Source organism: Nasonia vitripennis, assembly GCF_009193385.2.
Source record: "Nasonia vitripennis strain AsymCx chromosome 2 unlocalized genomic scaffold, Nvit_psr_1.1 chr2_random0010, whole genome shotgun sequence".
Lineage (NCBI taxonomy): Eukaryota > Metazoa > Arthropoda > Insecta > Hymenoptera > Pteromalidae > Nasonia > Nasonia vitripennis.
Window position 1 is genome coordinate 3,052,717 of NW_022279617.1, and position 14,524 is coordinate 3,067,240.

At 42.1% G+C, this 14,524-nt stretch overlaps 2 protein-coding genes across 2 annotated transcripts; both read right to left on the reverse strand.

Annotated features, from left to right (window-relative positions):
• Window positions 1-7,845: 7,845 nt before the first annotated feature.
• LOC116416578 lies at window positions 7,846-11,733 on the reverse strand. The gene has a single exon (XM_031925508.1). The coding sequence runs from the start codon at window positions 11,731-11,733 to the stop codon at window positions 7,846-7,848; it is 3,888 nt and encodes a 1,295-aa protein (XP_031781368.1).
• Window positions 11,734-11,769: 36 nt separating this feature from the next.
• On the reverse strand, window positions 11,770-13,098 carry LOC116416579. The gene has a single exon (XM_031925509.1). The coding sequence runs from the start codon at window positions 13,096-13,098 to the stop codon at window positions 11,770-11,772; it is 1,329 nt and encodes a 442-aa protein (XP_031781369.1).
• Between the last annotated feature and the right edge of the window lie 1,426 nt (window positions 13,099-14,524).

Here is a 14,524-nt window from a genome sequence, read left to right on the forward strand (position 1 = left end):
TATTCATGGTGCCTCCTGTGAGGTCTTTGTTCTCACAAACAATCGCGAGTGACGTCACACGCACACAAGGATTGAACTTTTGAACACTTGCACGTGCCGCGGCGACAGCGACGGCGAGTGCGCCAAAACATCTAGCAAAATTCGACCGGCCTTTGTTTCGTCAATTACGTCATTCAACTGCATCTTCATCATCGTGTCGTCGCTCCGACACAAGGAAGCCTCACCGCCCAGTTGACAGTCACGTCGAGGAACAAGGACATCGAAAAAAGCTAAGTGTTCTTTGACAAATTTAACGATTTCGAATTCTTGGTTTCGTTGTTATAGGCTAGCGCGGTGCGTCGATTTCGAGTATTCAGAGGAGAGCGAAACACGAGCGCGCAAGCACATAACATTCCGCGCAGCCTCGTGTTATTGTAACTTTAGATCTAGCGAGAGTTGAGTGTAAGGGTGTGGTATTTTTTCGTTCGAACACATTGACTCGCATTTATTTCTCGTTATTTGAATCTCGTTATTGTTTCAAATCGTCATTATTAATTTTAAAATTCTTTCCTGTTCAACTGTTCAAAAATATATATTTTACGTTTAACTTTACAATTTAAAGTAATATAAATTTTTAATTAAATAATTTGCAATTCATGTTCAATTGATATAATTATTTTATAATAGAATTATTTTATTTAAATTAATTATAGTCTATCAAAATCTATAATTTTATTCTCATTTTTTAATAACATATAATTTAATTTTTCTCATCTTTAAATTAATTTTACTCATTTTCTTCAAAATGGCTCTCACCGCAGAGCAAAAAACCCGTGTTGCGTATATTCTGCAGAAAGGAAAATCTCTCGAATCGCAAGTGGCGAAATTAGAAGGGTATCTGAAGGGTTCTGACCCTGATCCTGTCAACGCTAAAATGCGGTATAATAGTCTTGCGGCGTTGTACAAAGAATACCTTAAGTACAATGACGAATTAGTCCAATTAGATTCCGAAAATTCTAAATTGACAGATTTTCTAGAGGTCGAATCGCGCTACTTTGATGTTGCTAGTGCAGTTACTAAATTACAGAGAATTGAACCTATTGCAAATTCGACATTAAATGCTAGCAACATCACAGTGACGGAACGTCAAGATTTGCCTCGACTTCCCGAAATTAAGCTACCCATGTTTAACGGCAAACGTGATGAATGGGCGACATACAAAAACAAATTCATTTCTCTTGTGCACAGCCGAACTGATCTCAGCGATGCTGTAAAATGCAGCCACTTATTCGCTTCTTTAAGTGATAAGGCTTTAGAGACTATAGCCCATTATGATGCCAGCGAGAAAGATTACAAAGCCGCTTGGCAGGCTCTTCTCGAATTTTTCGATCAAAAACGTATAGTCGCTGTTCAACACTTAAATGCCATTCTTGATCTTCCAAATCTTTCCAAGGCAACCGCAGATGGCCTTGCATCTTTGCTTCATCAGACTCGTCAACATCTTAAAATTTTGGATCGCCTTGGTGTAAAGCCAAGTGACGAGCTTGTCGTTCGAATTGTAGAACGGTGTCTGCCTCCCGCAACATCGAACAGATGGCAAGACAAATTGGAAATGGACAAACTTCCAAAATTGGAGAATCTTTTCCAGTTTATTCAAAGCACGATTTTTAAATTGCAATCAATAGATTCTGAATCTGACTCTCGCACAAATAATAACACTAGGAAGCGAGCGGGAGAAACAGTTCCGCAATCTCAAACTACAAACTCGAAAACAAGCGCTCGATCTTTGGTAACGACTTCTGCTTCTTCGTCCACGTCTTCTAATTCGTCCACCTGTCCCAAATATCTTGAAGAGCATCGGTTGTTTAAATGTCCCGCATTTAACAAGCTTGCCATTCAAGAGAGATGGGATTTTGTTAAAACTAACAAGCTTTGTCGTAACTGTCTCTGGACTCATCAAATTCCTTACAAGAGCGATAAACGTTGTAAGAAGTGTAATAAAAATCATCACACTTTACTCCATAATGAAAAGGGAGCAGGTGCTCAATCGTCGAAGAATCAGAAGACCAAACCCAAAGACGAAAGTTCTTCGTCCAGAGAGTCAACAGCGTGACTATCGCATTATTCATTCACTTCTGTAGCATTTCCTTCAGAGTCTCAATTGATGACTACTGCAATGGTTAAAATTCAGAACAAGCAAGGAAATTTAATCGTAGCACGTGCGTTATTAGATTCTTGTTCGACTGTTAATCTTATTACTGAAAAATTTGCAAAACTCTTAAATTTACCTAAACGCACATGTTCAGTAAATATCGGAGCAGTTGACAGTATGTGCACTGTTTCAAAATGCCAAATTCAAGCTACTTTTCATTCAATGTATAATAATTCAAAACATCAATTAAATTTTTTAATTGTACCAAACATTGCTAACGCCGTGCCTAACGATACATTTCCTCGTGAACATTTTGACATTCCCAAGCGTCTACAATTAGCTGATCCGCAGTTTCATTTACCTAAAACTGTCGATTTGTTATTAGCCTCTAACATCACTTTATCTCTTTTAGCTGTTGGTCAGATTAGACTTCGTCATAAGGAATCGGAAATCATTTTGCAAAAGACTAGTTTAGGATGAATCATAGCCGGGGGAGCTCAAACACTTACTCCTTCGAAAAAAACTTCTTGTAATGTCGTTAAATTGGATAGACTTCTTGAACGGTTTTTTGCAATCGAGGACCTCGACCACGAGCCTGTGCGATCTAAGATGACGTAGCTTGCAAAAAATATTACGTTGATCATATTCAGCGTGATGCAACTGGTAGGTACATCGTACGTCTTCCATTTAGGGATAGCAAATTTCTGCTAGGCGAATCTAGGGGAACAGCTTTGAAACGTTTTTATTCATTTGAAAGAAAAGTTCAATCACAGCCAAAGTCCATGTTTGAATATAAAATGGTAATGGAAGAGTATATTTCGTTAGGTCATATGACATTATGTGAGGACGACATCAATGATGGTTATTATCTTCCTCATCACCCTGTCATAAAGACGTCTAGCGAAACCACTAAGTGTAGAGTAGTTTATGATGCGTCAGCCAAAACGTCTACAGGCATTTCTCTCAATGACGTTCTTTTAGTTGGTCCCACTATTCAGAATACAATCTTCGAACAAATTCTTCGGTTTCGTACTCATCGTTATGTCATCACAGCGGACATTGAAAAAATGTATAGGCAAATCCTAGTTCATCCAGATGATAGGTAATTCCAAAAAAACGCTGTGGTGTCATGAAGGCAAAATTAGGACATTCAAATTGTAACGGTTCAACTTTCCCCAGGATGTTCGACAGTCAGTCGGTTCCAGGATCTGGATTGGGGAAAGGGGCAATAAAAGAGTCTGTTCTTATGTTTTTAATGTTAACAAAATATATTCCCTTAAGTAGATAATAGTAATTGGGAATCAGTTGTTAAATCCCGTCTGACACAGAAATCAATTATGCGCTTGGTTAAGAATATTTCGCCTTTATAAATGGAATTGTTTAAACTAGCGCTGTTAACAATTTATGAAAATATCTACGCGACTTCGCTATAACAATGAGTCGGTGGTTACGGCTACGGTATTTCGGTACGGTGACGGTATGGCGGATCGGTGATGGGTTTGAAGGTTAGGATTTCATTCGGTACGGTGGAGTCGTGTGCGCACGGCTACACCGATCCGGGTGACTTGCGTAACAACAATCTCGACCGCCCTGTGTGCGCACAGTAGCGGCCAGGATAGTGTAACGGGGTTTTGAGGTTATCCCTCGGATTTACGAAGTCGTGTGCGCACGGCTTCACAAGTCTTCGTCGCTCGTCTCGTTCCTCTCTTTATCCTGTGTGCGCACAGAGATAAAGCTAGTCGTGAGATGTCGGCGTAAGGCTGGCTTTGTTGGTTAGGATTTTTACGGCGGCACCGGGTATCGTCACGTGTGCTCACGACGGCAATTCGGAGTTTCGGGGTTCGGAGATACGGGTTTCGGTTCATCTACCAAATCGTGACGCGTGCTCACGAGACGACTTCGTCGGCGCAGATCTATCTCTCGCTGTTCCCTGTAGTAACGTGTGCGCACGATGCTACCTGGAGTGGAGCTCGAGTAGAACTTTCCTACCGTGTTGCGCTGTCCGTCTTATAAAGGCGCGCGGTGCGGATACGTATGAGCGCGTACGCCGCTCGCGCCATCTGGCGCGTCGTTGCTAAGCTGTTCGTCGGCTGTCGCGCTCCGCGCTCGTGCGGACTCGCCTTGCGGTTGTTGCGCGCGCGCGCTCGCTTCGCTTCGTGCGGACTCACCTTGTGAATGTTGCGCGCGCGCGCCCATTTCGCGTCGTATGTATTCGCTCGCTGCGCATGTTATGCTTATTACGGCCGTCTTCATGTGTATTTATATGTGCGAGACTCGTGTCTCGTTACAAAATTAAATACGGTTACTTTCGGTACCGCTTGTGCGCCATTTTTAGCGATTCGAATTCTTCATCAACTTGCTCGCGACGATGCAAAGGATTTCCCACGTGCTAGTAAACTTCTTTTACGTGATTTTTATGTTGATGACTTCATATCTGGAGCTGACTCGATTGAGGAGATCCTTAGCATTCGTGATGAGATGATCGAGTTGTTAAAACGTGGTGGATTCGTTATTAGACAGTGGGCATCTAATCATACATCTGCTTTAAATAACATAGATAACAAACTTTTCAATCTTGACTGCGTAACTAAAGAGAACCCTATTCAAAATATGCTTGGAATTATTTGGGATTCCCGACAAGCCTTCTTCACCTACAGGGTGCAATCATTAGATCCTCATGCTATATCAACCAAAAGAATGCTCTTGTCCGAAATTTCAAAAATTTTTGATCCTCTTGGTCTCTTGGGACCAGTAATTCTCTACGCTAAGATATTGATTCAAGATTGTTGGAAAGCCAAAATTACTTGGGATGAATCGCTTCCACAGGATATCCATACCAAATTGAAATCGCTCGAAGTTCAGTTGCCACAATTAGAAGGATTTTCTTTCCCTCGTCAACTTCTGATTTCAAATCTAGTCAAAATCGATCTTCACGGATTTTGCGATGCTTGTAATTACGGATATGGAGCGTGTCTCTTCATTAGATCAGTCGATTCGCATGGTAATGTCTCCGTGAAACTAATTTGCAGTAAATCTAGAGTCGCGCCATTAAGTGGAGTCACCATTCCGCGATTAGAACTTTGCGCCGCCTCTATTCTTAAAAAACTCTATGTAGAGGTTAGAACTCAGTTTGATTTTACGATAGATCAGGTAACTTTGTGGTCAGATTCTACCATTCTTCTTTGTTGGTTGAAAAAGGCTCCTCATCTTTTGAGAACTTTCGAATCTAATAGAGTCGCAGACATACAGTCTTTAGGAAACGAAGTCACATGGAAGCACATTCGATCTGAGGATAATCCAGCGGATGCTCTTTCCAGAGGACAGTTACCATCTGATTTCGTTAACAACTCTCTTTGGAATTTCGGCCCTAAGTGGTTAACTCTAGCTGAAAATGAATGGCCTCAGCCTATTGAAACTTCACCTTTTGAATTGCCTGGATTAAAGAAAGATGAATTGTCGCGCGCGAAATATTCTGAAGCGAATATTCCCGCTTTTTACGTGTGTGTTCGAGTTCGCAAGGAGTGAGGTGTGGGAGAAATAAAGAAGTCGATTGAGCGAAAATCGAGAGTATTTAATCGCGCTCAAATTGAGAGGGGAAAGCCGTGAGGCATAAAACCCCTCTCGAAGATTTTACAAGCTGCGAAGAAAAAGAAGAATGTGTGTCGTGTTCGTGTGTGTGTCGTGTTCGTGCGATTCTCAGAGAGAATCTTCGCTTCGTGTCAGTGGCGCAGTTCCACAGACTCAAGTCGGTAGCGCAGTTCTACCGACTTGCACGTTTCGACGCGCGCGAGATACGATTCGCGGAACCGGGCGCGAGCCGAACGCGAGTAGCAGGCAGCGAAAGGGATAAAGGAGAGAGATTTAGAGAGAATGAGAGAGAGAGATAGAGAGAGAGAGAGAGAGAGAGAATAGCACAAGCACCAGCACCAGAAACACTCGATGGACGTACGGACGGATTCGCAAGAGCCAAAGTGTCGTTCGATCGTTCGCTAGCTTGACTGCACGAGCTGTCAAGCTTGGCGTCTTATCGTCAACTGACTCGGCGCTCGTCCGGCCGCGCGCGACACGAGGCCGGCGGCGCTGCCGGCGAGCGCGGCAAGTCGCGACTCCGCTTGTTCAACTCGAGCACGGGAGATGGAGCCACATGCTCTACGTCGACCTCGCTGAGTTCGCTCGACACCGTTTTCACGGCGGAACTTACACCTCGGGTCTCGACGGAACAAAAGATCTTTGTCTTTTGACAACTCCGTCTTGTGACGAGATCTATTCACGCTTTTCTAGCTTTGAACATTTCACTAAAGTAATCTCTTATATATTGCGTTGGAAAAATTCTAAAGGAAAACGCTCAGAGATTGAAGAAATTGCAAAATAAATTCAACATCAAAAAAAAGAAGTTATTTCGCGAAGTCTTTGTTTGCCTTGAGAGCAGACAAGACCGAATTAAGTTTTTAGCTATATTGAGATTCGAATGATTTAATTATTACTGATTTTAAGATTTTCACTGATTTTAATATTTTTGAAGGAAATTAAATAAAATAACACTTTTTATGGGAAAAAGTCCGCAGACATAAAAAACCCAATTTATTAAGAAGAACACAAGAAAAACAAACGTTGATTAAGAATACAAAACTGCGAGTGAAGTCGACACAAAGAAAAACGCCGTTGAGCGCGCACGCAACACGCGGTACACGCAAATCACACATTCACATGCACACACGACTGTTCAATTTTATTGTTGCTGTCACAGTTTGACAAAAGAAAAGAAAACCGAACGTGGGTCGGTTGATGAACGCAACACGCGACTCGTGGGGTCCCGTATATACGTCGCTAGGCCACAACAAAGGCAAACCGCTCGTGGGTCGGTTATGAATAAAATGCGATTTAATTGAATATTAAACTCGCGATATTAGTTTGAACTTTATAATCGTAATCGCGTAAAGCAAAGTCAACAACGAGGAAGACTTCCGCTCGTTGGAATGGCTGTCGACTGACTGACTGGCATGCACCCGCACGGGAAGATGGCAAAAAACGTGGCGCGAATGCGCGCGCAAGAACGAAGCGCCCGGCAGGTGCTGCCACCACCTCGTGAGCCGTGTTGCGACGCAACATACTCCCGGGGAAGATTGCAGAATCGGAGTTATAATTTTACGAGATGACGCAAATAGAGTTCAAAAAAGATACAAGCAACGCTTAATTAATCGCAACATGAAGTTTATAACTAATTATATCGACGAACAATAACATATTTACAAACGTTAAACTTACATTTTAACGCTAATCTTGATTTTACTTGACAAGGAACAGACTAGACAAGTAAAAGATCAGTTTCCTTTGGAGTGACTGATCTGTTGATCACAGATGATTATCCTAATGGACAATATTTACAAGAGATAGCTTAAACCTATGAAGATAAAATACTACTTAATAACTAGAGGGAACCTCAACCATCTTGAAACCTAATACCCGAATTTTCCGTATTAAGCATCGCGTCGCAAAAGCCAAGCTTCGCGCTTGACTCCTGAGCTTCTGGCAGTAGAAATTCCGGATCTACTTCTCGCGGGCCAGGTATATAAGGTGCTACACAGAATACGACGTGGCTCAACTCATTTATGGCAAGCCAAATCGCGCACATCTGTGGCAAAAATCGGCATTACAAAACGACGCTAATGGTGAGGTTCCGATGCGGTCGCTAACGGTCATAACAATTTGTTAATCTAAGTCGTGGGAAGAATACACAAACGGGTGATGTTACGCTTGTAGATGCCGGTTGAAGTCTTGACAGAAGCTACTCGAGCGATGCCGTCACTCCCAGGATGTACCTCGACGATCACACCCAGTGGCCATCTTGAACAATAGGTGATATCGTCCATTAGAATCACCACCGATCCAACGATGAGTTCCGCAGTAGAGTCATGCCATTTTTGGCGGGTTTGCAATTCATGCAGGTACTCCTTATGCCATTTATTCCAGAAGTCCTGGCGCATTTTGGTAAGGAATTTGTACGTCGAGAGTCGATTTCCTGGAACTGAAAAGACAGATTTTTCTGGTAAGACATTGAATGGACGTCCTACTAATAGATGAGCAGGAGTAATGGACACAGGATCGTTGGGGTCAGTAGAAAGCGAACAGAGAGGACGAGAATTGAGGATTGCCTCAATTTGGATGAGAAGAGTGTTAATCTGTTCGTAAGTGAGTTTCTGATCCTTGAGAACACGCTTAAGATGGTGTTTGAAGCTTTTGACAGCTGCTTCCCAAATACCTCCGAAATGAGGAGACAGAGGTGGATTGAAATGCCACTCTATCCGTTTGGCAATGGCATAAGTGCCTATTGTCTTTCGAAATTCTGGAGTTTCAAAAAGATCATAAACTTCACGAAGTTCGTTACTAGCCCCAACGAAATTAGTGCCATTGTCCGAATAAACATGTTCGGGGACTCCTCTGCGGCTGATGAACCGATCAAAGGCAGCCATGAAACCTTCAGAGGAAAGATCGGTCGCCAGTTCGATATGTACGGCCTTACAAGCTAGACACACAAAAACGCAGCCATAGGTTTTGATGAACGACCTATTTCGATCCTTTTTTTCTTTGATTAAGATTGGACCAAAGAAATCTACTCCTACATGAGAGAAAGCTGGCGATTCATTTATTCGAGTCTTGGGTAGATCGGCCATTTGAGCATGAACGATTGTTGGCCGTTGACGAATACACTCCACACAATGTCTAACAACATTCCGCACTTGGTTTTTTCCATTGAGAATCCAATACTTCGATCTGATGGAAGAAAGAGTGGATTGAATTCCAGCGTGGAGATTGACACGATGAACCTGGCGGATAATCATATCTGTAACCGGATGTTTACTAGGAAGTAAAACTGGATGTTTTTGATTGTATGGAAGATCCGACAATTTCAAACGACCCCCTACCCGAAGTAACTTGTCGTCTTTGATAAAAGGATGTAAACTGCCTAACCAAGTTTTGAGATTGGGAAATTTTTTCAATTGACGAATTTCAATTGAAAAATTTTCGGATTGAACCATGAATATGATTTGATCTTCTGAATTTAATAATTCAGAGACCTCCAATGGTCGGATCAACTGGAGAATCTTGGAAATCCTATCCTTCGATTCGGAGATCTCTGGGAACAACCGTTCTGGTTTCTTTTGAGATCTGATTCGTTTCCAACGCAGAATAAAAGCAACAACCCTCACAAATCGTTCAAAACTCGAGAAACGCAAATAGATTTCGCTGTATGCAGGCTTGGTAAGAAAACAACCAGCCCTTTTGAGACCTAGAGTTACCGATGAGCAAGGAGTGGATGATTCAGGCCATTCTCCTTCGGGAAGACGTAACCAATCAGGACCAGAATTCCACAAAGAATTAGCTAGAAATTCAGATGGTAATTGGCCTCTGGAAAGTGAGTCAGCTGGATTGTCTTCAGACTTAACATGTCGCCAATGCACGATGTCTGGTAACGATTGGATGTACGATACCCGATTAGCCTCGAAAGTTTGCAATACGTGAGGAGATTTCTTTAACCAAAAGAGAACGATGGTTGAATCGGACCAAAGGTAGATCTGATCAATGGAAAAATGGAGTTGAGATTTAGACTCAGAAAGGAGCTTTCGAAGAACTACAGCCGCGCTGAGTTCTAGCTTAGGAATGGTAAGTCCCTTCAGAGAAGCCACTCTAGATTTACTGCAAAGCAATCGAATAGAGACATGTCCCAGAGCGTCAGATGATTTGACAAATAGACATGCTCCGTATCCAGAAATACAAGCATCGCAAAATCCATGAAGCTCGCTCCTAATGGGATTCGCAATCAAAATCGTGCGAGGAATTGAGAATTCCGTAAGAAGAGGCAACTGAATAGAAAACGAATGCCATTTGGTATAGACATCCTGAGAAAGAGATTCATCCCAATTTACCTTAGATTTCCAACAGTCTTGCATCAACACCTTGGCATACAAGATAATTGGTCCTAACAATCCAAGAGGATCAAAGATCTTGGATATCTCTGATAGGAGCCTTCGCTTGGTCACAGTAGTCTCGTTATCCATTTTTACAACTGTATATTTTAATTGGTCATTCTCGGAATCCCAAATGATTCCCAGCGTTTTCTGGATTGGAGTCTCTTTGACCATGTGATCCAACTCGAAAACTCCTGAATCTATTTTGTCCAAAATAGATCGATGGTTCGATGCCCATTTTCGAATCAGAAAACCGCCTCGACGCAGCAACGCAATCATTTCGTCACGAATGGCTAAAATCTCCTCGAACGAATCCGCTCCGGATACAAAGTCGTCGACGTAAAAGTCGCGAATAAGCAATTTGCTAGCTCGAGGAAAATCCTTCGCTTCATCGTGAGCGAGTTGATGAATTGTGCGTATTGCTAAGAAAGGGGCAGCAGCCATGCCAAAAGTGACGGTATTTAATGCCCAAGTTCTCAATTTTCCTGTTTTTGGATCAGGCCAAAGTACCTTTTGGAATTTTCGATCTTCTGGATGGACAAGAATTTGACGGTACATCTTTTCGATGTCCGCTGTTACAACGAATAGATGGCTACGAAAACGTAAAACTTGCTCGAAGATGGTGTTTTGAATAGTGGGACCCACAAGGAGAATATCATTAAGCGAAATGCCTGTCGAAGTTTTAGAGGAAGCATCGAAAACAACCCTATACTGCGTGGTTTCGCTGGACTCCTTGACCACAACGTGATGAGGCAGATAACAGCCGTCTTCGGTGTCGTCATTAGGAGTCATATGACCTAAAGTGATGTATTCTTCCATAACTTTGTAATAGTCAGCCTTTAACTTAGGATCTTTCTCGAACCTTCGTTCAAGAGAATAATAACGACGAAGGGCCTGTGATCGAGAACTACCTAACTCAAACTTGTTGTCCTTAAAGGGTAAGCGAACCGTGTATCGACCGGAGACAGGGTCACGAGTGGTGTGAGCGACGTAATGCTCTTCGCAAGCTATTTCTTCCCGAGATCTTACGGGTTCATTAGGAAATTCTTCGATTTGCCAAAAACGTTCGAGAAGTTTGTCCACTTTAACGATGTTACATGAAGCTTGTTTTGAAGAAGTAAGCGGGTCTACACCTCCAGCTACTAACCATCCTAACCTAGTTTTTTGTAGGATGATCTCCGATCGAGTTTCCTCGTTACGCAATTTAATCTGTCCTACCGCAAAGGTGGACAAAGTAGTTCTAGAAGCAAGGAGCAGATCGATGGGTTTAGGCAAATGAAACTGAGGATCGGCGAGTTGAATATGTTTCGGGATGTCAAAACGATCGCGAGGAAAAGCTTCGTTAGGCACGGCTTCTGCGATATTCGGAACTAGCAAAAGGTGTAAATTAGCTTGAAATTTGTTATAACTCGATTGCAAAGTAGTTGAAATTTGACTCTTTGAAACAGTGCACAGTTGGTCAACTGCTCCTATGTTAACGAGGCAAGAATGTTCTATTAAATTTAATTTTTTAGCAAATTTTTCTGAAACTAGATTTACGTTGGAACAGGTATCAAGCAGAGCACGTGCCACGATAAAATTTCCTCGAAAATCTTGAATCTTGACAACAGCAGTTGTCATCAATTGAGAGTCCATGGGAAAAGCAACAGAAGTATATGTGTATCCATGGAGTCATGATTGAGGATTCGAAGAATTAGGAACCTCTTTAGTTGAAGATTCAGAAGTCTTTGACGCCTCTGGCGCCTTCGACGACTGCGATCCAGAACCCTTATCATTGTGGAGTTTTGTGTGATGAGCCTTCGAACACTTCTTGCAACGGTGTTCACTCTTGCATGGAAAAGGATGTTTTCCGAGACAATTGCGGCACACCTTATTGCTGTTTACGAATTTCCATCGTTCTGAAACGGACAGCTTCTCAAAATCAACACATCTGAATAAATTGTGTTCGCCCTTGCATTTTGGACAAGTGATTTGAGAAGCTTGAGAAGTTGAAGACACTCCAGAAGTGACCAGAGAACGAGCGTTCTGTTTCGGGTTCTTAGAATGCGATTGCGGAACGGCTTCCCCAGAACGTTTTCTGCTATTGGGAGCAGTCGAAAAAGTGCCATGCAGAGATTGCAGTTTGAACACTGTATTGTCAATAAACTTGAGAAGATCGTCCAACTTAGGGAAAGCATTGGGTTCTAGTCTATCTTGCCATCTACTAGAAACTGCAGGAGGTAGACACCTCTCTATTATCCTAACAACTAAATCTTCGCTAGGCGCTCTTCCCAAGCGCTCAAGAATATTGAGACGTTGGCGAACGTTGTCCACCAAAGATGACAAATCCTCATCGCACGCCTTCTGCAAGCGAGGAAGATCTAACAGAGCATCTAAATGTTGATTTGCGACGATACGCTTTTGATCGTAAAAACTGAGAAGACTGGTCCAAGCCTTCTGATAATCGGCTTCACACGGATCGTAATGGGACACCTTTGCTAAAGCCGCTCCTGTGAGCAGAGAAAACAACTGACCGGCCTTCACGGCATCCGATATGTCCGTAAGAGTATGAACGAGCGTGGTGAATTTGCTCTTGAAATGGGACCAAGTTTCACGATTACCGTCAAACATAGGCAGTGATACCTGAGGAATTTTGGGAAGAGCCTGATGCTCCGCGAGAACGATTGTACTCGCATTCAGAGTGGAATTCGCAATTGGGATTGGCGGATCAACACTCCGTTGAAGTTTCTCAACAGCAGCGCCAACCTCAAAATAACGATCAGAGAGATCGGGAAACGAACCTATCGAAGGATTGTCGGGATCTAACTGGGAAAGTTCATCATTGTACTTCATGTACTCCTTGTGTAATGAAGACAAAATATCCAACCTTAACTTCGCATTGGTTGCCTCTGGGTTGGCACCCTTGACATAAGTTTCGACTCTCGTTATTTGAGATTCGAGTGACTTATATTTTTGTTGAATGTATGCAACACGCTTGCTTTGGTCAGCAGTGAGAGACATTGTTGAAAAATATGAATGTAACCAAAAAAGGAAAATAAACTTTTAAATAACGTAAAAAGCTAGTTATACGAAAAAATTGCTTGGCCTTTAGATTACACAAAATGATTTTAATTTACTGAAGTTACTCTAGTCCAAGCAAAGGAATAAATTCAAGAACTTGATTAATTATTATAAAAAATTTAAATTATAACGAAGTGAAAGGATGATACAAGGCAATAAAAAATAAAAAAAAAAAACTTTATAAAATTCAATTAAATTGACCAAGAAAAGATAACTAATTGCGAATCGTTATTTTCGAATAACGAAGCAACGCAACGTCCTAATAAATTTCCGAAACCGTGGAGAAAACGATTCCGGAAAACAAAATATAATAATCGGATAACTATTCGAAAAAACGCTTGCGGAAAACTCAAACGAATGCAAGTATATGATTAATAGAGGCGAGAGAATTGAAACAAAAACTTATCTTAATCACAATCCTGGACATCCTTCACGACGAGATGGCCAGCTGGGTGGAGAGGTGACCTGGTCGTGGAGTGACGGCGGCAAGACAATGATGATGTTGATAGAGTTGGATGACGTCACGCTCGACGAAACTTTCGGCCCTTTATGACGCGAGAGTTTTTCGCAGAATCGCCACCGATACACCGGTTGCCACGCGCACAACGGGTCGGCACTTGTTTGTGTGACGTCACTCGCGAACGATAGTGAGGAAAGACCTCACAGGAGGCACCATGAAGAAATTGCAAAATAAATTCAACATCAAAAAAAAGAAGTTATTTCGCGAAGTCTTTGTTTGCCTTGAGAGCAGACAAGACCGAATTAAGTTTTTAGCTATATTGAGATTCGAATGATTTAATTATTACTGATTTTAAGATTTTCACTGATTTTAATATTTTTGAAGGAAATTAAATAAAATAACACTTTTTATGGGAAAAAGTCCGCAGACATAAAAAACCCAATTTATTAAGAAGAACACAAGAAAAACAAACGTTGATTAAGAATACAAAACTGCGAGTGAAGTCGACACAAAGAAAAACGCCGTTGAGCGCGCACGCAACACGCGGTACACGCAAATCACACATTCACATGCACACACGACTGTTCAATTTTATTGTTGCTGTCACAGTTTGACAAAAGAAAAGAAAACCGAACGTGGGTCGGTTGATGAACGCAACACGCGACTCGTGGGGTCCCGTATATACGTCGCTAGGCCACAACAAAGGCAAACCGCTCGTGGGTCGGTTATGAATAAAATGCGATTTAATTGAATATTAAACTCGCGATATTAGTTTGAACTTTATAATCGTAATCGCGTAAAGCAAAGTCAACAACGAGGAAGACTTCCGCTCGTTGGAATGGCTGTCGACTGACTGACTGGCATGCACCCGCACGGGAAGATGGCAAAAAACGTGGCGCGAATGCG